Raw genomic sequence first — 24,978 nt, forward strand, 5'->3', positions numbered from 1 at the left:
GCTTGATGTGGGCCAGTAGGTTTTGCAGTGAAGTGCCTTAAGTTACTGAACCATCTCCCCAGCAAATATTTTTTAAGGATCAAATTTAGTTTTAATTTAAAACAAAAGCAACCAACTTCATTTTTCTCTATTTAAAGTGATACCATTGTGGCTAGGAGTTTTTGTTAGTAACTAGAATATGATTTACCTTATGGTGTTATGTGAAAAAACTCAGAACAGGCCAGTGGCTGTAACTCAGTGCTACACAGCTTGCCTAGCATACAGGAGGTCATGGGTTTGATCACCAGCACTACAAAAACAAACTGAACCAAAACAACAAAAGCCCAACAAGGTGGCTATAATCACATTAACTATAGTGGATTTTTCCTTAGATATAATATATGTTCATTATAAAAGTGTTTTAAACTTTAGGAAAATATAAACAACAAAATAAAACAACTTCACATCTGAATGTTTACCTCATGTTAAATTTCTGGGAATTTCTTTTTTCTCCTTCTGTGGAAGCCCTTCATCACCAATAAAATTGGCATTATGTTACATGTGTGTGTTGGGGGGGTTTGAGTTAGGGTCTTGCTCTAGCCCAGGCTGATCTGGAATTCACTATGTAGTCTCAGGGTGGTCTTGAACTCCAGGAGATCCTCCAACCTCTGCCTCCCAAGTGCTGGGATTAAAGATGTGTGCCACCATACCTGGCCAATTTTCACTTTTTAAAATAACATTTAGTTTTATGGTACCAAAACAATTTGTATACTTTTTGTTTGTTTTTTTTTTCTTTAATTAATTTATTTCTTTTCTTTATTTTGTTTGTTTTTGAGACAGCGTTTCATGTAGTGCAAGAAGTCCTAGAATTTGTTATGCAGTTGAGTTGCTTCTATCTGAGTGCTGAGATTGTAGGCATATACCACCATGCCAAGTTTATGTGGTATTGGGGAGCAAACTCAGGTCCTCATGCATGCTAAGCAAGCACTTTACCAACTGAGTTATATTCCCAGTCCACAGTTTTTATATTTTTAATGTTTAAAACTGAGCATTGTCTTTCTTTTCCAGTGAAAACAAAAAATAAAACTTTAAAGTAAAATTATAGAGCCAGGTGTGGTGGCACACGCCTTTAATCCCAGCACTTGGGAGGCAGAGGTAGGAGGATCACTGTGAGTTCAAGGCCACCCTGAGACTACATAGTGAACTCCAGGTCAGCCTGGGCTAGAGCAAGACCCTATCTTGAAAAACCAAAAATAAATAAATAAATAAAATTATAATAGAGAATGCTAATTCCAAACAAAATCCTACAGGTTCTGCTATTTTCCCCATAGAGTTTAAGTCATTATATGAAGAGAATTTTATTTTAAAAGTGTCATATTAGACTGAAATGATGTCTGGTAAACATCCAAAACATGCTGAAGGAGAAACTGTGCTATGAGAATGCCCACTAGCTTACCCAACATCTCAAACCTACCTTCTGCTCCCTTTTGGTGCTTCCCCCACTTGTTTTTGTTGTTCATTTTTATTTATTTATTTGAGAGTGACAGACAGAGGGAGAAAGAGGCAAAGAGAGAATGGACACACCAGTGCCTCCAGCCACTGCAAATGAACTCCAGATGCATGCAGCCCCTCGTGCATCTGGCTAACGTGGGTCCTGGGGAATCGAGCCTTGAACCAGGGTCCTTAGGTTTCGCAAGCAAGCGCTTAACTGCTAAGCCATCTCTCCAGCCCTCCCCAACTTTTTCTGAGGCACAGTCTCACTCTAGTCCAGGTTGGTCTAAAAGTCACTTTGTAGTCTAGACTGGTCTGGAACTCACAGCTGTCCTACTAACTCAGCCTCCATATTAAGATTAAAGGCATACATCATCATACTCAGTTGTGGTGCTTCATTTCTTAAAGTTTCTTGTTTATACTTTTTGTCTTCTATATTTTAATCTTTATTTTTCTGAGAGAGAGAGAGAGTGGGAGAGAGACAGATGGGCACATCAGGGCCTCTAGTCAGTGCAAATGATCTCCAGACATATGTACCACCATGAGCATCTGACTTACATGGGTGCTAGGAAATTGAACCTGGGTCCTTAGGCCTTGCAGGCAAGTATCTAAACTGCTGAGCCATTTCTCCAGCCCATTCTCTTATTGATATCAAGATATTTTCCTAATTGATTAGCCATGAAAACATAATTTAGATTTTCTTCCTTTTTTCACAAAGAAATCTATTTCATTCAGCTGGGCATGGCAGTCTGGGTTCAATTCTACAAGCCATCCATGAAATCTGAATGCAAAGACTAATGAAAATGTCTGGTATTTGTTTGCAGCAGCAAGAGGACCTGGTATACATGTGCCCCCATACACAATAAGTACAAATAAATAGAAATTTTAAAAAACAAAAGTTTTTTTTCCCCCTTACCTTTACATGTGCACCATGGCATGTGTGGGCCTTCACTACATACACACATTAGTAAGATAAATTAATTTAAAGAACTATGATAATTCTATAAATAATACTTAGTAATTTTCACTTTAATTGTCACAGATACCTTGCCAGTTTATTAAATCTTTTTCTAATACATCATTTTAATGTTTATGTTAAATCCATCTACTTACAAGAATATTTTTTCTAGATTTGACGTTATAAACAATACTATGGTAACGTCTAAACTAAATATTTATGTTTATCTTTGGTTATTTTCTCAGAAAAAATTTCAGGTAGATGTTCTTAGATTAAAAAGGTATGCATGTTTTGGTGGTTTTCATTAAATGTTACCAAGATATCTTTCTGAAAGTTTTTATGAATTCATGGCTGCCAAGAAAACATTAATGTGTTCAGTCTGCTATATTCTTATCAATACTGAATTTGGTATTTTTTAAAGTTGGTAATTTAAAAGCCAGGCATGGTGGTGCATGCCTTTAATACCAGCACTCAGGAGGCAGAGGTAGGAAGATCACCATGAGTTCAAGGCCACCCTGAGAATGCAGAGTGAATTACAGGTCAGCCTGGCCTACAGTGAGACCCTACCTCGGAAGGGGGGGGGGGGAGTTGGTAATTTAAAAGTGATATGTCAGCTAGAGAGAAAGTTTAATGGTTAAGGTACTTGCTTGCGAAGCCAAAGGACTTGGATTTGATTCCTCAGGACTTATATAAGCCAGATGCATAAGGGGACCCATGCATCTGGAATTTGTTTGCAGTGGGTAGAGGCCCTGGTACGCCCATTCTCATTCTCCTTCTCTCTGCTTGCACATAAATAAAATTTTAAAAAGTGATACATCATTGCAACTGGCACTTCCTTGCCTTCTTACAAAGCTATGCCCCCACCCCCCCCCCCCCGGCTTCACTAGAATGAAGTTGACACTTGGGTCTTAATTAAGTGGTGTTCATCTTTTACTCCTTATTTTCATCTTTCTAGAAACAAGACTAAATTATATGGTAGATTCATGGAAGATGAACAGAACTATACCTTGTTTTACTTTCTCATTATATAGTGATTTTACTCAAGCTCACAAGAGTTAAGAGACTTTGTCTCATGCTAACAGTACCCATATATGACAGCCAGAGCTAAAAATAGCTAGTCTTCTTTTGGTAGAGAGCCAGAATGGGCACACCAGGGCCTCTACCACTGCAAATGAACTCCATACACATGTGCTACTTTGTACATGTGGATTTATATGGGTACTGGCTATTTGATAGTGGATCCTTAGGCTTTCCAAGGAAGTTCCATAACTGCTGAGCTATCCAGCCCAGAGAGCCAGTTTTTTTTTATGTGCATTTAACTATTATAAACCTCTTTCCTTGGTTAAAGGCATTTTTCAATTATTTTGGAGATTGATATTCATGTTGTTTCTGAATGCTAATGAAAACAAGTCATACACATACATCTGGAGCTCCAAGAGCATGCACAACAGATACTAAAATTTAGTGAGCATTAAAGTTAACTTGGAGTGCTTGTTTGTTTATTTTAAAGAATAGAGAGATTTTTATTAGATTAAAAGAAGAAAAGAAGAGAGTATGAAGAGCTCCTGTCCATGAAAAGGTAGGAGGGGAAGTCTACCAAACGACCCAAATTGGGGTTATTTATAAGCTCTGAATGGGGGCTGAGCTAGTCAACCACAATACCTGGTTCAGGATTAATCCTTCTAGGAATAGTAATTCTAGGAAAGGGGAACTCCTTCCTAGGGAGAGACCCAGGTTGTTTATGGAAAAACAGATCTAGGAAACTCCACTAGAGATAAAGAGAAGCCAGATCTTCCTCTGACCTCTAGAAAGTAAAGATAGCAAGGACAGGCTCAAGGACATTCTCTGCTTTTACTTTCCAGGGTCCAATAACCCTAAACTTCCTCAATCCCTGCACTGAAGAAACAATTCTAGCTGCCATTAGGGAATTGGGGCAATAACTGATCTGGTCTGTTTGAGCTGAGTCAGGGGTGGAAGTTGGAAAATTTCTTCAATCTATCAAAGGGATACTGAAAGTGCATTGGTAGAATGTGGAAAGATAGTCCTGGAAGAAAATATTGAAGAGAAAGAGTCAAAGCAAGGTGTTGGAAGAAGTGGACATTAAGTAATTGGTACTCTTCAAGCTTTCCATTCTTGTCAATTTTCAGGCCTTGGAGGGTGATCAAGGGACCCCGGTAAATAGAATTGAATTGTCTCAGAACCACCTGCGTGTGAGCTAACTGTAAATGAGGGGAATACAGTCAAAATAGCAGTTGCCTGCAAAAGGTCTAAAAAACAGTAGAGTTACTACTACTAGAAATGATAGGCATAATTATTTCACCATGAAGATCCAGAAATCCATTTCTAAAACTGTTCACCAAATGGCATGGTGGTATCTTGCATGGTCTATACCGCTTCTTATAGGTTTTGTAAAGCAGATGAGACATTATCAGAACTGTCAAGAATACATGCACAGCTGAACCAGGCATGGTGGCACACACCTTTAACCCCAGCACTTGGGAGTCAAAGGTAGGTGTATCACTGTGAGTTTGAGGCTGCCCTGAGATTACATAGTGAATTCCGCCATCCTGGGCTAGAGTGAAACTCTACCTCAAAAAAACAAAAGGAAAAAAAAAATACACACATAGCTATCACTCTGAGTAAGTACTCTACTTCCTGGCTATACTTTACTTTCTGAGTAAGTAAGACCAAGTAGGTTGCCAAAATTTAATTAAATATGTACTTTTGAAGGTTAGTTGTGGCTCTTTAAGAGAGAATTTTAGGTACCTAGGATGAGCTCTGTGGTTCCTTATTTGTACCATCTTCTGGGATGAGTCAGGGCCAAGATAATCATGTGAGTCCCCTCAGAAGCATTGGAGATCTTGCCCTTGGTTTGCACTTTCCTTCTGTAGACTGTATGTTGTCTGGAGTTAAACATCTGGGTCTCCAGAATTTCTGATCAAGAGAATAGGACTTCCCAAAGTTGTAGAACATGTTAGGAGTGTCCTATCATCTCCTGGGCCTGTGTAACCTGGGAGAGAAGAGTCTAAAATATTATTTGCCTTTGTAGCTCTACTGTCTCTAATTGGCTTTGGCTTCTACATACAGTTATTAAGCTCTCAGAAGGACAGTTACACCAAACTTGAACAAAATCATGGATTTGTAAGTATAGGTAAAACATGTTTACTGGCCTGGAAGCAATTTTTACCAAATTTAAAACACCTGGAAATGGTTTTGTTAAAAAGCAGCTAATGAAGAATAAAGTCTTTATTTTATTTTTTACACATTTTTTTATTTAATAGGGAGATGGATAGACACTCTAGGGCTGCACATGAACTCTATACACATGCACCACTTTGTGCACCTGGCTTAATGTGGGTATTGGGGAATTGAATTCTTATTGGAAAGCATTGTAAGCAAGTACCTTTAAGCTCTGAGCCATCTCCCCAGCCCCAGAAAAAAGTCTTGAAACCTCAGTTTTTTTTTAAAGATTTTATTTTTTTTAATTTATTACAGTCAGAGGGAGAGAGAGATAGAGTGAGAATGGGCACTCCCGGGCTTCTAGCCACTGCAGACAAACTCCAGACACATGTGCCACTATGTGCATGTGGCTCACGTGGGACCAGGAAAATTGAATCTGTCCTTAGACTTTACAGGCATGTGCCTTAACTGCTAATCCATCTCTTCAGACTGAAACGTTAGTTTTGAAACACAATGAGTTGTCCAGTTTGGTGGTGCACACCTTTAATCCCAGGACTTGGGAGGTCAGAGGTAGGAGGATCAGCATACCTTCAAGACCAGCCTAAGACTACAGAGTGAGTTCCAGGTCAGCTGGGCAAGAGTGAGACCTACCTTGAAACAACAATAACATACAACTCTCATGGGTATCCCAGACAGCCTCAGCAATTAAGAGTTTCTATTATCATTGCCTGGACATAGGCTGGCCTCCAACTCCTGATCCTGCTGCCTTCATCTCTCAAATGCTAAGATTAGAGTTGGGAGCCACCACACTCAGGAGAATCCTGTCACACCAAATAATCCCCTAACCTGCTTTAGGACTTTCTATTATAAAACCTGACTTATAAACCCAGCAATGACAAATATGAATTAACATATCATGTAACAAATTAAGATATCCTGTTTGCATGTGGTCAAATTATAAAATCTTAGCTCCACTGTCTTAGTTAAATCTGGTTGTCACTTGCTTTTTATATTTCTTTTTCTGTCTCACAAAAGTCTGAGAATGGTATCTAATGAAGCTTTAGTAGGAGCTGGAGAGATACTTTAGCGATTAAAGCACTTGCTGCAAAGCCAAAGGACCTTGGTTCAATTCTCCAGTACCCATGTAGGCCAGAAGCACAAGGTGGCACATGCATCTGGAGTTTGTTTGCAGTGGCTGGAAGCCCTGGTGCACCCATTCTCATTCTCACTTTCTCTCTCTTTCCTTCCCTCTCTCACTCTGCCTTATTTCCTCTCTCAAACAAATAAAAATAAAATATTTTTTTAAAAAAAAGCTTTAGTAATTTTAAACAAGAAGGAAAATAGAGAAAGGAAACAAAACTACATGCTGTTCTCATTCTCCTCACCATTTCCACAGAGCAAGTTGCCATTCTTCCTGAAGACAAGGTCTCATTTAAATATGCTTGGAGTCTGAGACAAGTTGTATGTGTGTGTGCACATGTACGCATGTGCTGGGGTTGGGGAGATACCTAATACTTTCTCAGAAACCAGGTTACTATGAATTTAAACAGCACATGGTAATTTATTATTATAATTTACATTACAATGAGGTAGAAAAAGCAAGAGAAAGAGAGTTAGAATCTCAGTATGTTGACACCAATTTGAAGTCTCAGTAGCCTTGTGTGGTACTTTTACTTAGAAAAAAAGTACCTGGGGAAGCCTCAAAATTATGCCCCCAGCCAGGGCACATGTAGTCCCCTGGTAGCAAAGACTGCCAAGGTAGAATTTTAGAGCAAAGAAAGCATACATAGACACTTTAAAAATCATATTTGGAAGCTTGGGGTCTACCAATTTAAATCCTTACCCATGGAACCCTAAATAACTTAGGGTCTGCTGACTTAGACTCTTACTACTGTGACCCTAAATACAAGTCTGTTTTCCTATCTAGACGTCTCTAGCAGGACCTTGACTCCTGTATGAAAGGCGGTTAAGGCATTTGCCTGCAGTGCCAGAGGACCCAGGTTCACTTCTCCAGTACCCACATAAAGCCAGATACACAAAGTGTTGCATGCATCTACAGTTTGTTTGCAGTAGCTAAAGGCCATAGGTGCACCTATTCTCTCTCTCTCTAATGAAATATCTGCCTCTCTCAGTCTTTCAAATACATATTCATACATACATACATACATACATACATACATACATACATACATACATACATACATGTGTGTGTGTGTGTGTGTGTATGGCATCTCTCTTTGTGCTGTGTATGGGTTTCCACAGCTAGGAAACAGGACCTCAAAAAGTATGTCTGTGGGCTGGATAGGTGGCTTAGCAGTTAAGGTGCTTGCCTGTGAAACCCGAGGACCCAAGTTCAATTTCCCAGGACCCACATCAAGTTAGCACATGTGTCAGGAGTTTGCAGTGACTAGAGGACCTAGCGTGCCCATCCTCTCACTTTTTGCCCCTCCCTCTCTCAAATATATGTGTGTGTGTGTGTGTGTGTGTGTGTGTGTAGTTTTGTTTTTGTTTTTTCGAGGTAGGGTCTCATTTTAGTCCAGGCTGACCTGGAATTCACTAGGTAGTCTCAAGGTGGCCTTGAACTCATCCCCTTACCTCTGCCTCCCAAGTGCTGGAAATAAAGGCGTGCACTACCATGTCTAGCTATAAATGAAATGTGTTTTAAAATAAATTTTTAAAAGCCTGTCTGGGGCTGGGCATGGTGGCACACGCCTTTAATCCCAGCACTTGGGAGGCAGAGGTAGGAGGATTGCCGTGAGTTCGAGGCCAGCCTGAGACTCCGTAGTGAATTCAAGGACAGCCTGAGCTAGATTGAGACCCTACCTCGAACAACCAAAAAATTTTTAAAAGTCTGGGAACTTCTGAGTAAGACAGCAGCTTAGGAGCCACGCTAAACCAGCCTATGGAGGGATGTAAGCAAAACCCCAGCAAAATACTCTTCTTCTGAAAAGTGAAGGAATATAGGTTATTCTTAGACACAGTGGAGAAGCCGAATAGACCAAGACCCACCAAAAAGGAGGAAAATAGAGTCCCACTCAGGCGATTGTGGCTGCAGCTGTGATCCACAAGCCCACCTAGGGCACTCCCGCCAGGTGCACCAGGCTGCAGCAGCAGCAGCAGCAGCAGCAGCAGAAGAGACCAAGCACCAAGCAACAAATTTTTCAACTTCCCATCAGCCTTCTTGCAAAGTTAAGAAATCTGAAGGAAAGATAGCTGAGATAAACTGAAGAGCTACTGAAAGTGCAAGCAACTCCAGGAGTCTGAACTCTCCCATTCCCTGCCATCCAGACCACAAACTTCCCAGATGCAGCCCCCAATAGCAGAACAGCCAGCACAGCAGATCAGAGGTGCAGCTGCACAGCACAAAATGGAGGGATTGAGGCAGGCACTCAGAATTGGTGAGACTGGAAGCCACTCCCAAAGGTAAGGAGGTTGATTGACAAAAAACAAACAAACAAACAAAAAACCAAGTACACAGTCCTGCAAGAGCTAATCTCTCTTTCCTTGTCAGGGCAGTTTATTGGGTTTATATTCTTTGTTGGCTTTACCATTTTCAAATTACCTGTATTTGGGGGTTGAATATTATTGCCTTTGGTGCTCTCATATATATATATATAGGGCCTTTACTTTTTGCTTCTATCATTATTGGGGGCAGGGTCTTATCCAGATCCAGGTTGACCTGGAACCCAATTCAGAACAGAAATCTCTACCTCTCAGCTGACAAGATTAAGGGTGTAGAACAACACACACCCTTAGGGATTTTTGGCTTTATATGGCTATCTGTTTGTTTTAATTCCCACAATTGCATACTTTGTGCTGGTTTTTATTGACTGTGTATGTTACTTGGTTGAAGTTTAGAATTCAGTAAATTATTAGAATTTAGTAAATTATTTCACGCAGTCTACTAGAATACTTGCTTAGTAAGCAAACTCAACACTTAGGACTACTTCTGTGGCCTGATTGGGGGACAAGAGCTACACCTGGCACCTTGAACTCATAGCTTGAGGGTATATAGAGGTGGATTGCCACATCTGGGAACACTGAAGATGAGTAGAAAACCCAAGCATCAAATCAATTGAGGATGCAAAAGTTGCTGCAATATAATACAAGAAACAAGACTCAAGACAATACAGTCCCACCAAAAACTATAAATCCATCAGAAATGATCACCAATGAGACTGTATTGGATGAAATGCCTGACAAAAATTTCAAGAAAATGATGATATCCATGCTCAAAGAAATCAGAGAAGAAATGAAGGGAATCAAAGAAAACAATGAAATTAAAGAAGAAAACAAACTTCTGAAAGAGAACACAGGAAACCAGCTTAATGAAATAAAGAGGTCATTACAAGACATAAGTAAGGAAATAGAAATACTGAAGAAAAATCAGGATAAATCCTGGCTCTTAAGAATACAGTCAATGAAATAAAAAACTCTGTGGAAAGTCTCACCAGCAGAATGGATGAAGGAGAGAACAGAATATCTAAGCTAGAAGACTAGATGGTAGATCTAATACAGTGCAACAAGAGAAAGACAAGCTAATAGCAAGGTATGAATGGGAATTTCAAGATATCCGGGACACTATGAAAAGATGAAACGTAAGAATTCAGGGTACAACAGAAGAAGAATTTCAAACCAGAGGTTTAGTAGGTGTTTTCAACATTTTATAGAAGAAAAATTTCATCAAATTGGGAGTGAAATGCCAATACAGATAAAAGAAGTTTTTAGAACACCAAACAGACAAAATCTGGAAAGAACTCTCCTCTCCATGTTATAATTAAACTACTAAACCTACAAATCAAAGAAAATATATTGAAATCAGTTAGAGAGAAGAAGCAAGTCACCTACAAAGGCAAGCCCATTAGAATAACTGCAGATTACTCAACACAAACTTTACAGCCCAGAAGGGCTTGAAATGATGTATTCCAAGTTCTGAAAGATAACTGTCAACCAAGATTACTTTATCCTACAAAGCTATCTATCCAAATTGATGGAGAAATAAGGACATTCCACAGCAAAAACAGGCTAAAGGAATTTACAACATCTAAACCAGCTCTACAGAAAATACTTGAAGGAATTCTTTTTTTTAAATATATTTTTTTAATTTTTTATTTATTTATTTGAGAGCGACAGACACAGAGAGAAAGATAGAGGGAGAGAGAGAGAATGGGCGCGCCAGGGCTTCCAGCCTCTGCAAACGAACTCCAGATGCGTGTGCCCCCTTGTGCATCTGGCTAACGTGGGACTTGGGGAACCGAGCCTTGAACCGGGGTCCTTAGGCTTCATAGGCAAGCGCTTAACTGCTAAGCCAACTCTCCAGCCCATTGAAGGAATTCTTAATGCCAAAGAGAAAACAAAACACATACAGGAGGATATAGGAAAAGATAAACCACACTCAAATAACAGTTAAACAAGTAAAGGGAAAACAGGAAACACTACAAAATAAGAAAAATGGTGAGAATAAATGCATACCTTTCAATAATAACAATATCAATGGTCTCAATGCACCATCCAAAAGACACAGGCTTGCAGACTGGATTGAAAGGCATGATCCTGCCATTTTTTGCCTCCAGAAAATTCATCTCTCAATAAAAGATAGACACCGCTTTAGGGTGAAAGGATGGAAAATGGTATTTTAAGCAAATGGGCCTAGGAAACAAGCAGGAGTTGCTATACTAATATCTGACAGGATAGACTTCAAACCAACATTAGTGAGGAAAGAAAAGAAGGTCATTTTATACTGATTAAAGGAACACTCCAGCAGGAGGACATTACAAACCTAAACATATTTGCACCTAACATGGGGGCTCCCAGTTATATCAAACAAACACTATTAGACTTAAGGTCACAAATAACATCAAATGCAATTGTAGTGGGAGACTTCAGTACCCCACTCTCATCAATTGACAGGTCATCCTGGCAAAAAAATAAGCAGAGAGACATCTGAATTAAATGATGCATGGAACAAATGGACCTAACAAATGTCTACATAACATTCCATCCAAATGCTGCAGAATATACATTTTTTTTCTCAGCAGCACATGGAACATTCTTTAAAATAGACCATATACTAGGACACAAAGCAAATCTCCACAAGTAAAGAAAAATTGAAATAGTTCCTTGTACTCTAACTGTCCACAATGGGATTAAACTGCAAATCAGCAACAAGTAAAGCTATAGAGCATACAGAAATACATGGAGACCTTTGGGACACAATGAAGGCAGTCCTAAAAGGGAAATTTATAGCTCTAAGTGCCTATATTAAGAAATTAGAGAGCCCACAAATAAACAATTTAATGCTCCACCTTAAGGCTTTGGTAAAAGAAGAACAAAGCAAACCAAAACTCAGTAGACAGGAAGAAACAAATATTAGGGCAGAAATTAATGAAATAGAAACCAAAAGCCAATCCAAAGAATCAATGAAACAAAAAGTTGGTTCTTTGAAAGGATAAAAAAGATTGATAAACCCTTAGCAAATTTGACCAGAAGAGAGACAGAAATTAATAAAATTAGTGATGAAGAAGGCACCATTACAACAGATACCAAAGAAATTCAGACAATTATAAGGACATACTTTAAGAATATATATGCCTCTAAGTTTGAATATCTGAAATAAATGGAAGATTTCCTTGATTCATATGACCTACCAAAATTAAATCAGGATGAGATAAACCATTTAAATAGACCTATAACAAATACAGAGATCCAAGCAGTTATAAAAAGTCCCCCAACTAAAAAAAGCCCAGGTCCAGATGGATTCACTGGCAAATTTTACCAGACCTTCATGGAAAAACTAATACCAATGTTTCTCAAACTTTTCCATTAAATAGAAAAGAAAGGAATTCTACCAAACTCCTTATATGAAGCCAGCATCACCCTTATACCAAAACCAGGCAAAGATACAACAACAAAAAAAGAAAATTACAGACCAATCTCCTTCATTAACATAGATGCAAAAATTCTGACCAAAATATTAGCAAACAGAATACAAGAATATATCAAAAAGATTATTCACCCCAACCAAGTTGACTTTATCCCAGGGATGATTCAACATACACAAATCAATAAATGTAATACATCATATAAATGGTCTGAAGGACAAAAATCACATAATCATCTCAATAGATGCCAAAAAGACATTTGACAGAATCCAACATCTTTTCATGGTAAAAGTATTACAGAAACTGGGACTAGAAGGAACATATATCAACATAATAAAAGCTATTTATGACAAACCTACAGCCAATATAATACTAGATGGTGAAAAACTCAAAGCTTTTCCACTAAATTCAGGAACAAAACAAGGGTGTCCACTCTCCCCACTTTTATTTACTATAGTACTAGAAGTCTTAGCTATAGCAATCAGGGAAGAGATACTCATAAAAGGGATACAAATTGGAAAGGAAGAGATCAAATTATCATTATTTGCAGATGATATGATTTATACATAAAAGCCTCTAAAAACTCTACCATCAAACTGTTAGAACTGATAAACACTTTTAGCAATGTAGCAGGATACAAAATAAATACAAAAAAAATCAGTAGCTTTTCTAATCAACATGTGGAAAATTAAATCAGGGAATCTTTCCCATTCACAATTGCCTCAAAAACAACAAAAAAAAACTAAAGTACCTTGGAATAAACTTAATTAAGAAAGTGAAGGACCTCAACAATGAGAATTTAATACACTCAAAAAATTGCAGAAGACACAAGGAAATGGAAAGATATCCAACGTTCTTGGATTGGAAGAATCAATATTGTGAAAATGTCAAAGCAATCTACACATTTAATGCAATCCCAATTTCAATGGCATTCTTCACAGGAATAGAAAAAAATAAAATTTCATTTGGAAGCACAAAAAAACCTCGAATAGCCAAAATGATTTTGAGAAACAAAAGTAAGGCTGGTGGTATCACCATACCCAATTTTAAGATATATTACAAAGCCATAGAAACAAAAACAGCATGGTATTGGCACAAAGACAGACATGTAGATCTATGGAACAGAACAGAGGACCCAGATGTTAATCCAGGCAGCTACAGCCACCTGATTTTTGACAAAAATGCCAAAAATATTCAGGAGGAAAGACAGCCTCTTGAACAAGTGGTGCTGGGAAAACTGGATACCTATATGTAGAAAGATGAAAATAGATCCTTGTCTTTTCCTATGCACAAGAATCCACTCCACGTGGATCAGGGACCTTAATATCAGACCTAAAACTCTGAAATTGGTAGAGGAAAAGGTAGGGGAAACCCTTCAACATATTGGCATAGCTATTGACTTTCCGAATATAACTCCAATTGCTCAGAAAATAAAACTACTAATCAATTACTGGGATCTCATGAAATTACAAAGCTTTTGTACAGCAAAGGACACTGAATAGAGCAAAGGGACAATCTACAGAATGAGAGTTACACATCTGACAGAGGATTAATAGCCAGAATATACAAAGAACTCAAAAAACAGAACAATAAGAAATCAAACAACCCAATCAAAAAATGGGCTATGGAACTAAATAGAGAGTTCTCACCAGAAGAAATTCAGATGGCATATAAACAACTAAAAAAGTATTCTACATCCTTAGACATCAGGGAAATGCAAATTAAAACTACCTTGAGATTCCATCTCTCTCCCACCAGAATGACTGCCATTAAGAAAACAAATGACAATAAATGTTGACAATGTTGTGGTAAAAGGGGAACCCTTCTGCACTGTTGCTGGGAATGTAATCTGGTACAGCCATTGTGGAAATCTATGTGGAGGTTCTTGAGGCAGCTAAAACTAGATTTTCCATATGATCCAGCTATAGCACTCCTAGGCATATATCCTAATGACTCTTCTCACTACCTTAGAGATACTTGTACAACCCTGTTTATTGCTGCTCTATTCACAATAGCTAGGAAATGGAAACAGCCTAGATGTCCATACACAGATGAATGGTTAATAAAGATGTGGTACATCTACACAATGGAGTTTTATTCAGCGGTAAAGAAAAATGAAATTATGAAATTTGCAGGGAAATGGATGGATCTGGAAAGGATTATACTAAGTGAGGTAACCCAGCCCCAGAAAGCCAAACGTCACATGTTCTGTCTTATATTGCCCCGGCCAGCGGGGAGTCAAACAAGGACTCGAGGAGAAGCTAACCTGAATGAGGGGAGGCAGACAGACACAAGGAGGAGACCAAGCTAGGTATTTGTCAAGGTCTCGAAGTTTATTTTTACACATAGGTTTTTATAGGGTTGTAGGGGGAAGGAGTCATAATCAGGCCAGAGATCACAGGGTTACTGGCTAAATGTAATTTCTTTGTTTCTTCATCAATTACTGGAAGCACCAGGAGAGGCTATCACCCAGACGTAACGGCTCCTTCATTTCTGATAATAGATCATTAGATGAGGAAATAGAAACTTAACTTGCTATATGGTGGTTTCTGTCAACATGGCTGAGGTTTGGTTCATAGCTCCCAACGTCATATGTGGATCCTAGCTACAAATGTATAGACTTGTGTGTGATCTGGAACCAATAATCAGTAGCAGAGGCCCATAAGTTAGAAAAAGGCTATAAGGGAGGGAAGAGAGGAAAGGTTTTAAGATGATATTGTATATATGTAAGTGGAAGAACAGATTACAGAGAGGGGAAAGGCCTAAGTAAGGTCAGGGGGAAGAGATTGTATAAAAGAAAGGTGGGGAGAGGATCAAGCAAAATTCAAGATATTCTGAATAAGACATATGAAATTCTACATTTTAAAATTGTGGCACATCCAGAGCCATAGATTTTTACTAGAAAATTTTCAGTGCCTGGGATGGGATACCTCCCAGTGAGTCATTGGCCAGGGAGGTCCCTGTTGCCTCCAAAACATTATAGGCTATTGCCAAGGTCCTTGGTTCCTCATGAGAAGGAGATGCTGAAGACATCACATGCCTGAGAGGCAGTCACTGAGAAATCAAGGTGGTGCTGGGCAGAAAACTTTCTCCCTGTAGCCCAGCAAACTGAAAGCTGGAAAAAGCTGCACTGTATGCAGTCTTAAGGGAGATAGAAGTTATCAGCGGTGAACACAGTGGACACAGGAAACCTCAAGTTTGGCCAGACAGGCCAAATGTCTGAACGAGTGCAATAGTGGCATGTCTGCTCTGGGGGAAACAACTGCTCTCTAATTGGACTGAAGGCCCACTCTATGGGAGGGAATACGTGCCTGGTACTGAAAACCTAATCAAAAGCCTATGGCAGGAGAGGTCATGAGTCTTAGGGGTATATAGCCTGCTCTTGTCTGGATAAATGCATATATTACTCTCACAAAATTGCCCTGAAATCACTACACTTAATGTTCATACTCATATTAATCATATATCACTTCTGGTTAGAGAAGCTTCTCTCTTCAGATGGTGATGACCACTGGGATTACCCAAAAGGCAACATAGTGCTGAGAAGAAGGAATGGAGGAGTGTCCAAAACTGAAACATCTCATACCCTCCAAGGCCCAGGGTCCATTGTGGAAGAGGTGGTGGAAAGAATGTAAGAGCCAACGAAGGGTACCACACCCTACAAACAACTGTCTGGACAGAATTTGGCCTTGATATCCAAGACCTCGCAGTGCCTAGCAATACCCACAAAAGACCCTTCTAATAGGAGAAAAAGACGATGACATCAAATTAAAAGAGAGACTAATGGACAGAGGGAGAGGATATGATGTAGAGCAGAGCTATGGAGAAAGTGGGGGAGGGGTGAGGAGGGGAAGGAAATACCATGGTTTGTTGTCTGCAAGTATAGAAGTTGTCAATAAAAATATATTTTTAAAAAAAAAAAGTCTGTCTGGGGTCGCCAGGCATGGTAGTGCACGCCTTTATTTCCCGCACTTGGGAGGCAGAGGTAAGAGGATCACTGTAACTTCAAGACCATGAGACTACCTAGTGAATTCCAGGTCAGCCTGGACTAAAATGAAACCCTACCTTGAAAAAAGAAAAAAAAAATGTCTGTCTGGGCTAGGCATAGTGGTGCACTTCTTTAATCCCAGCACTCAGGAGACTGAGGTAAGAGAATTGCTCTGAGTTTGAGGCCAGCCTGAGACTAATTCCAGGTCAGGCTAGTCTAGAGCAAGACCCTGCCTTGGGGGTAAAAAAAGTCAGTCTGGGTTTGGGCCACCATACCAGTGTGAGCTTGCAGTGTACTTTCTGCCTGTCAGGTTCTACAGATTTAAATCCTTACTGATAGGATCCAAAATCCAGGGTGTATGGATTTAGACTATTACTGATTGGACCCTAAAGAGCCCGTGGATTTACATCCTTACTGATGGGACTGTTAATATTCACCTGTCTGTATAGGATCTAGTGATCTCTTTTGGAGCCATGCTTCTCAGCCACACATTCGCATGTTTAGCCTCTAAGCACACATTAGCCTGAAGCAGTACTGATGGAAAAACTTCTGAAGTAAATAGAATGCACACATTCCCCATTTAAATCAGTTGGGCTGCCTGGATTAAGAAAGCCACCTGTAATTTACCACAAGCAATGTAGAAACCAAAAGGTGTCTACAGGTAACATCTTATTTCTTCTAAAACTAGAAACTAGAAAATGTCAGACAGATGCAGTCACAAGCAAGTGTCTCAAACCATTGAGAAATCCATTAATTCCTTAAGTGGCTGGCTTTCAGACCTTACGTATTGAACTTTAGCACTAACTAGATGAATTTATTTCAATTTTCCACCAAACTGTGATTTTGTTTTTGTCTAGTAAGTAATAGCCCCTTGATCCTTGCCTGTAGAGTCTGGCTGTGCCATCTTTCCACTGCCACTTGCTGCTTAGTGTGTGCTACAGTCCTGAAGGGTCTGAGCACCACATGAAATCCATCCATTCATCATCCGTCCATCCACCTCTACCCCCCACTCCTGCTTCATGAAGGGTTTTGCCCACATGCGCTTCAGCCTGTGCATGCTGCATGAATCTCGGACCATTGGCCAAATATTTTCTATCTAGATCTCTGAGGAACTCTATCAGTTGTGCTGAGGTCAGTGAGGGCTACTGCTCATGCCCAGGGAAGGAGGGGACCTTAACAAATGGGGGAAAGAAAACCACCTTGAGAATTCAGCCATGGTAGCTGTGGCTGGGATCTTCCTCTGCTCAGGAGAGCACGGACATGCTGGAATCTCAGTTGTCATTCTCCCAGCTTCCTTTTCAGTTTGTTTTGAGTCATACTGACCTTGAGGTAAGTGAATATGAGTTGATGATCACAAATCCTGGCCTGAGCCCCAAAGATGGTACCTTTTAGGGGTGGCATGCTGTTTGAATTTGTGTCCCAAGGTATTGCCCCTGCACAAACCCAGCATAGCAATTCCAGGCAGAACCTACATTTTTCTCAGACTGGCAATGGTCATTAGCTTTTAAAATTCAGTCAGTGTTACACAGAGCAAACAAAATATATCCTGACAAAACTCAATCTACATTCTACACTTGGCATTTACATTTTGTGATTAGCTTTACAAGCAGGCAGAAGAGAAAATGTAAAGTTCCACCTTGTTTAACTATTTTCTAGACTAAATAGACAAGTTGTAAAAATAGTATATAATTTTCATAAACTCATCTAGCTTTTGCAAATATTACATCTTAGTACCAGGGAATTAACAGTGGCATGCTACTGTTTTAAGAAAGTATGTCTAGGCATATGTTTAGAAATATGTTTTGACATAGACATTACTCAAATATCACTAGTTTTTCCACAAATGCTTATTTTCTGTCCCAATCTCCAACGTGTTTTTATTATTTCTTTTGGTCTTTTCCAGTCTATCATAATTTCTTATCTCTCATGCCCTTGACAGTTTTGGAGAATACTGTTCATCTCTTTGGTAAGAATGTCTGATGATTCCATGCAATTGGAATGAGCTTATACATTTTAGCAAGAATACCAAATAGAAAGGATGCTCTGGGCTGGAGAGATGGCTTAACTTTATGATGCTTACCTGCAAAGACAAACATAAAGCCAGGTGCACAAGATGGTGCATGCATCTGGAATTTGTTTTCAGTGGCTAGAAGCCCTGGTGCACCCATTCTCTCTCTCTCTCGTTCTCTGCCTCTTTCTATCTTTCTCTCAAGTAAAAATAAATTTTTTTTAAAAGGGTGCTCTCTGTCCATCTCATTACTCAGAGCAATATGCATGTTGTAAGCTAGTTAAGATAGCATCTGTCATGTTTCTCACTATAATGTTCCTAAAGGTAAATACTTTTCAAATGTTAAAAATCCTATTTCTCCTTAACTTTTAGACATGGATTATTTTTTTCAAGGTACGGTTTCACTCTAGCCCAGGCTGACCTGTAATTCACTATATAGTCTCAGATTGGCCTTGAACTCATGGTGATCCTCCTACCTCTGCCTCCCAAGTGCTGGGACTAAAGGCATGCACTATCATGCCTGGCTAGCCACTGCTTTTAACAATCATCTGTGGCTGTAACACTAAAGTTAAACTGGAATTGATCACACGGATCTTTGGTAAATTATTCTTAAACATCATCTCTGATGACAGACAGGTTTTATAGAATATTATTAACTGGAAACCTAAGCATCGGTTTAATTTAATATTGTAATTTGGAAATGTAATAAAATTTGCATAGTGTTTGATCTCACTATGTTTAACGTATATCCTTTTTTACATTAGCCAACCATCTTCATCTTCTTGGGACAAATGGGTTCTTGGGACAGGAGATCTTCAGTGTTAAAATTTTAAAGTCCTAGGTAAATATAATGACTTGATCTTTTGAGGTATTCAGTTTTTTTTCCAAACTCAGTGCTTGTTTCAAAAGCATGATTATTTGGATTTGTTTCTTGTTGCTTTAATCTCAGGTGCTGGTTGAATCCTGGTGGTGTAGATCATCAAAGCTTATTGATTACCTTGTCTTCATGTTATCCTGAGTTTTCATTAATGATTGTTATGACTGCAGAAAGCAGAGGACTGAGTCATGCCCATTATAGATATCTTGGGGAAGGGAGAAGCCAAGCAATATGGATACCCAGGCCTTCTTCCAAATTAAGGGCAAATACATGGGAGAGGGGTATAGGTTTGTTAGTTTTTCTAGAGATCCTTTTGTTTCTGTTTTTGAGACAGGGTCCCTTGCCACTCAGTTTGGCCTTGAATTCCTGATCCTGCTGCCTCCACCTCCAAAGTGCTGGGATTATAGTCCTGTGTTACTGTGCCCAGTTTTTATGTACAGCTATGGTTGAGAACCACTCAGTCAGAGGATGTATGTAGGATGTGTTAAGTGTGGGTGATAATGTAGGTGGTATTTATTCTGTTCATGTCTCTGTTCTTGTCATTTCCCATGTCCTTATATTTAAGTACCTTTAAGGTATCAATCAATTTAGAAAATAAATACTTTGTTTGAATGCCTACTTTCTTTAACAACCTGTCATGAATTTCTCTATCTTTAGCTATTTATTTGGTTTTTCAAGGTAGAGTCTCACATTAGCCCAGACTGACCTGGAATTCACTATGTAGTCTCAGGGTGCCCTGAGACTCTGCCTCCCAAGTGCTGGGATTAATAGTGTGCACCACCACATCCTGCTATTTTTATTTTTAAACTCTATAAACACAGTAGAATTACTATCTCATGTTGAACTGTGTGAAAATAAGATTAAGTTGAGAAGACTTATTGAGACTTTTAACAGGATGTTCCTAAAATTTCCTAAGTTTAGCATTTCATTGTAAAGTTAGCTAAATTCCTTGAGCTAAGCTTTTCTTCCTAAGAAAGTTTGTTGCACATATAAGTAGAGAATTTTGAGGTGGTTTTCAAAACTGATATTCAGATTCCCACCAAATAATTTTTTGTTCCTTGTTTATTTCTTACTATTGATATTCTGATTACCTCATTGATCTTTCTCCAGGAAGTCATTTTCTTGTCTTTGTAGCTCACTATCTCTTCTGAAGCAACAGAGGAGCACTCCTTAGGGGCTTCTTGCTTCTGGAAGCCAAGATGTTTTTGGTTTTTTTTTTTCCCCTCCAGTGCACTTGCAGTTACTTGTACAACTAATTTGAAGAATTTCATCCTCAGTTGGAATGCCAATTCTTTCTTTGGATTGGGCTCTGGAAGCATCACCTGCTAGATAGAAATAATTATTGGGTAGGTTAATTAAAGATGGTAAATAGCAGGGTGTGGTGACACACGCCTTTACTCTCAGCACTTGGGAGGCAGAGGTAAGAAGATCATTTTGGGATTGAGGCCAACCTCAGAGTACATAGTGAATTCCAGGTCAGCTAGGCTACAGTGAGATCCTACCTTAGAAAAATAAATAAAAATAAAGATGGTAAATCAAACCAATTACTTTGTCCTAATTGGTATAAGGGTAATCCATTGCTCTCAACACTTACAAATTAATGGATATGATGAAAAATGCACTTTTTAAGACTGGATTTTCTTTTATTCTGTTACATTTTTTGTGTTACTGATTTGTTTCTGATGATTCTACCCTCATGATTTCTCCATTTCAAATATACTTAAGATTGAAAAGCTATGTCACTAGTTGTTGAATTTTTTAATTTGGAGTTGGCATACCTGAGATGACTATTAATCATTCTCCATTCACAGACTTGATATTCCAACAGGCGTTTAAAAGTAGTTTAAAAGATACTCAGTAAATGTTCTTTTAAGAAACAAACAAACAAACAAAAGGGTGTCAACCCTGCTTGGTTTTGAGTGCTGGGATTATAGTTGTTTGCCACCACACCAGGCTAGCAGATTTGTCTTAATTATAATTAATCTTTAGTTCTGAAGGATAAAAAATATGTGCAGTTCGGTGATCTTCAGATCTTTTCCAGCACAGACAACTTTGAATATGTGCCCTATACACTGGAAACTTTCCTCAGGAAACCCCTTTCATAAGACTGCCAGTCCCGAACTCCAGCGATAGACCACCTAGGCTATTTAGGACATGCCTGCTTCTCTGCTGCCCCCTACTGAATTTTCCTGGCCATGGCTGACATGAAAAGGTAGAAATTACTTCTTTGTAATATTTGTAAACGTTTTGTTTTCTTCTCCAGGACTTATTGATTATAACTTTCATTGCTTCCGGAAGGCCATTCATGAAGTTTTTGAGGTGAGATTGAAAGTGGCGAAATCTCGAAAGGTTCAGAATCAGCTACAGAAGAAAACAGGAGCTGCTTCTAATGGTACCCCTAGAGTGCTGCTGTAGGTGAGGTTTCAGGAGTATCTTCTGAAATTAGACCTTTCTTGTGAGGCTGCTGTGCTCTTGCCTAAAGAACAAGGGAGGACAGTTGGACACATGACATTGATTTGTTGTTAAAACAAAAAACTCACTGCATCGTGATCTCTTTTTTTTTTTTAGGTAAATTAAGCACTTTGAAGCAAAACTTGTACAGTAACAATAAAGAGAAATCCACTGTACCTTATAGAAATGTAAACTTTTGTGGTTGGTAGAAAAATCCCATGTGAGAACTGTCACTGTACATATTTTGTACTTTTTTATGTTTTTTTTTTCCTTCACTGAGCTGAACTTTAATAATGACTTTCCTAAGCGCTTTTCTATTCTTGGTGTCAAGTCCATATTCATAGCAATCAGAAATGATTCAAAAAATGATATATTGGTAAAAGATTTTTTGTAGATGTGGAAATCTTTGCTATAGTTATTGAGAAAAACAAAATCATTTTTTTCAATGGAGCTAGAACATATTGGGGCTGTGAACTCCAGGAGCAATAATTATCCCCTATTTGTAATGGATATAGAAAGGAACTTTGTAAAAAAAAAATTTAGTAACAAACTTATACAAAAGTTTGTATCACTGTGGCCATGCACCCTACTCAGTAGTATGAAGCTCTTTACCTCACCATATGCCCCTCTTCTATCATGTCATACAGATAGGTGATTTCTTTTTGCTGCGGTACTGTCTTGTAGAACCTTTGGGACCAGATTTCCACAATGGTGCTGATCACTGGAAAGAATAAGAATGTCATTAGAGGAGTTTGGGACAAATGACATGGATGTGTTGAGAAATTCTAGAGGCTCTTCTGTGCCTACAACTTGGGGTTAAAACAACATCAGAAGGCCAAAGGTTTCCCAAATGTAGGCAGTTGGCAACTCTAGGCTAAATGCAAATGTGCTTCTGTATATTTGGCCCCTGTTGTGCTGCATTTAAAGTCTTTACCTGCAACTGTTTTTAATTGTTCCATGACCACCACATGGAGTAAATCTCATATCTCCATAGAGCTTGATACTACTGGTTCCATTTGTCACCTGAGATACCATTTCATCTGTGACAATTTGCCTCATGTCCTCCACCTGTTCCCACTTTATGACTAAGTTCAACTTGCCACTAGTGTGCCCTGCAAGGTTAAAGAGTCATAATGAAAGCCCGTGGCCAGTGAGAAAAGAATGGTTTGAAGGGGTATCATAGTTACCTATGTATTTGTATAATGAGAATTATGAGTCCTAAATCTATATGTCAGACCATTCCAAGTAGATAGAAAATTCTATGATCAGCTTAAAACTTTAACACTTTATGACAGGCATGTGGGACATTAAAAAAGTATTCTTTTTAAAGTAGAGCCTCCTAAGGCCCATCAAAGCTAGTACTTGCAAAAACATGTAAAGTCCCTGGGGCAACTTCTCCCTTAAATTCACTTCTCTCAGTGACTTCTTTCCATAATCTTTCCTTATTCTCCCAAAGTCCTACTCGTTTTAATCTGGAAACTAAAATGGAAGATCATTGAGGTTTAAGTTTGTGCATTTTAAAGGAGATGTCTAGAAAGTGTTATGACACCCTAACTCCTTATGATCTCTTATTTATAACCCTGGATGGGCAGGTAGGAGCCCAGGGTTCCAGAGAAGGCTTTTCCTTAATTTCCAGAGCTGTTCCCCATTGGGTCTTTGCCAACAGGACTGATGAATGTGGGTTCTTTTTATAAATGTAATTGTTATTTTGTTTTATTTGAAACAGGGTCCCATCTGGTGCTGGGAATTGAGCCCAGGGCATTATGCATGCTAGGAAAGTACTCAACCAATGGAATTAAATCCCTAGCCTTATCTCTTAATTAGCAAATAAAGAGTTACATTTCTAATTCAACATTATCCTTGATATAGACACCTATCTGGTAAACCACATATTACTTATGTATATACACACATACAGTGTGCATGTGTGGATTATTATATAGTTTCCATTTTTAAGCTGGGTATATGATGAGTTTTTGATGAAATGTGCCTTAAAAGCCTGTTACTTCAAGAGCATGTGATTCCTTGGGAAATAGGCAAAAATAATGACCCAGGACTTCAAGTTCATGGTAGTATACGTAATCACCTGCTGATATTTATACTGCCTCAAACCTTGTAAGTGCGACAACCTTTAAAGAAAGATGTCAGAGTTAGGTCTGAATGTTGAGGTTTTTCAGATCTGTGCTATTGGAATTGCAACAAATCTTCAAGTTATTTTTGGGTTTTACATTTGATATGGAAGTTAGCCTGTGGTAATGTACACATTTATGTTTTATGCTAAGATGTAATTATAAAGGCCAAAGCTCTGGCTACAGAGCTGTCCTGAAACATTTTTGCTTGGCTTTAAAAGTTGAGAACTTAATACAGGTTTCTAGATCAGAGCAGTCTTTTGCATTTTGAGTTAAGTATAATTTATATATCATAGGCAGACTAAATTATCATCTTTGGTTCATTTCAGTGATGTAGATTAGTGTAAATGACCAGTATGGAGTGTTTTTTCTTTCTTTCTTTTGTTTTTTCAAGGTAGGATTTCACTCTAGTCTAGGCTGACCTGGAATTCACTCTGTATTCTCAGGGTGGCCTCGAACTCACAGTGATACTCTTACCTCTGCCTCCCAAGTGCTGGGATATTAAAGATGTGCACCACCACGCCTGGCTCTTGGAGTGTTTTTTTAAAGAAATATAAATAAAGGCCAACTGACATTCACAGTGTTACTTTGTGACTATAATATATTTTGGACCCTTAAATATAAAATGACTAAAAATCACAGAAAGATTGTTTTGTATGAATTATATGGCCAACTCTATTTGAAACAGAATCCAGAAAAACAGTGGACTATTGTGATTATTAAAATATATAGTATACATTCAATAAGTATAAATGAATAATTTATAATCAAGCATACTATATACTTTACTTGGCTAGTACATCATTTGTAACCATTGTTAAACTGTTGCTTTGAGGAATGTTATCTGTCAATTTAAAAGCATATATTATGCATTTATGACTTGGTAAGGCCCTCACTTTATTTGACATATTCATAACAACTTTTTGGAAGTAGACTGGTCTCTTAAAAGGAAGCATGGCCTTCCATATTTAAGAGGATGCTTACCATACACATGTGACTGTTTTATCGGTCATAGTAGGTCCATTGAGAGAGAGAA

General features: G+C 38.6%; 1 protein-coding gene across 2 annotated transcripts in view; it reads left to right on the forward strand.

Annotated features, from left to right (window-relative positions):
• Nucleotides 1-24,978, forward strand: part of Rragd (Ras related GTP binding D) — an 82,996-nt gene that overhangs the window by 45,177 nt on the left and 12,841 nt on the right. Inside the window, exon 7 of one of the 2 annotated variants that reach the window (XM_045155509.1) lies at nucleotides 21,626-21,777. In XM_045155509.1, coding sequence (XP_045011444.1) covers nucleotides 21,626-21,777 — 152 coding nt within the window. Of the gene's footprint in view, nucleotides 1-21,625; nucleotides 24,627-24,978 lie in introns of those variants that run through there. The other variant, XM_004663661.2, reaches the window with a different exon arrangement.

This window comes from Jaculus jaculus, chromosome 7, assembly GCF_020740685.1.
Source record: "Jaculus jaculus isolate mJacJac1 chromosome 7, mJacJac1.mat.Y.cur, whole genome shotgun sequence".
NCBI classification, from domain to species: Eukaryota; Metazoa; Chordata; class Mammalia; order Rodentia; family Dipodidae; genus Jaculus; species Jaculus jaculus.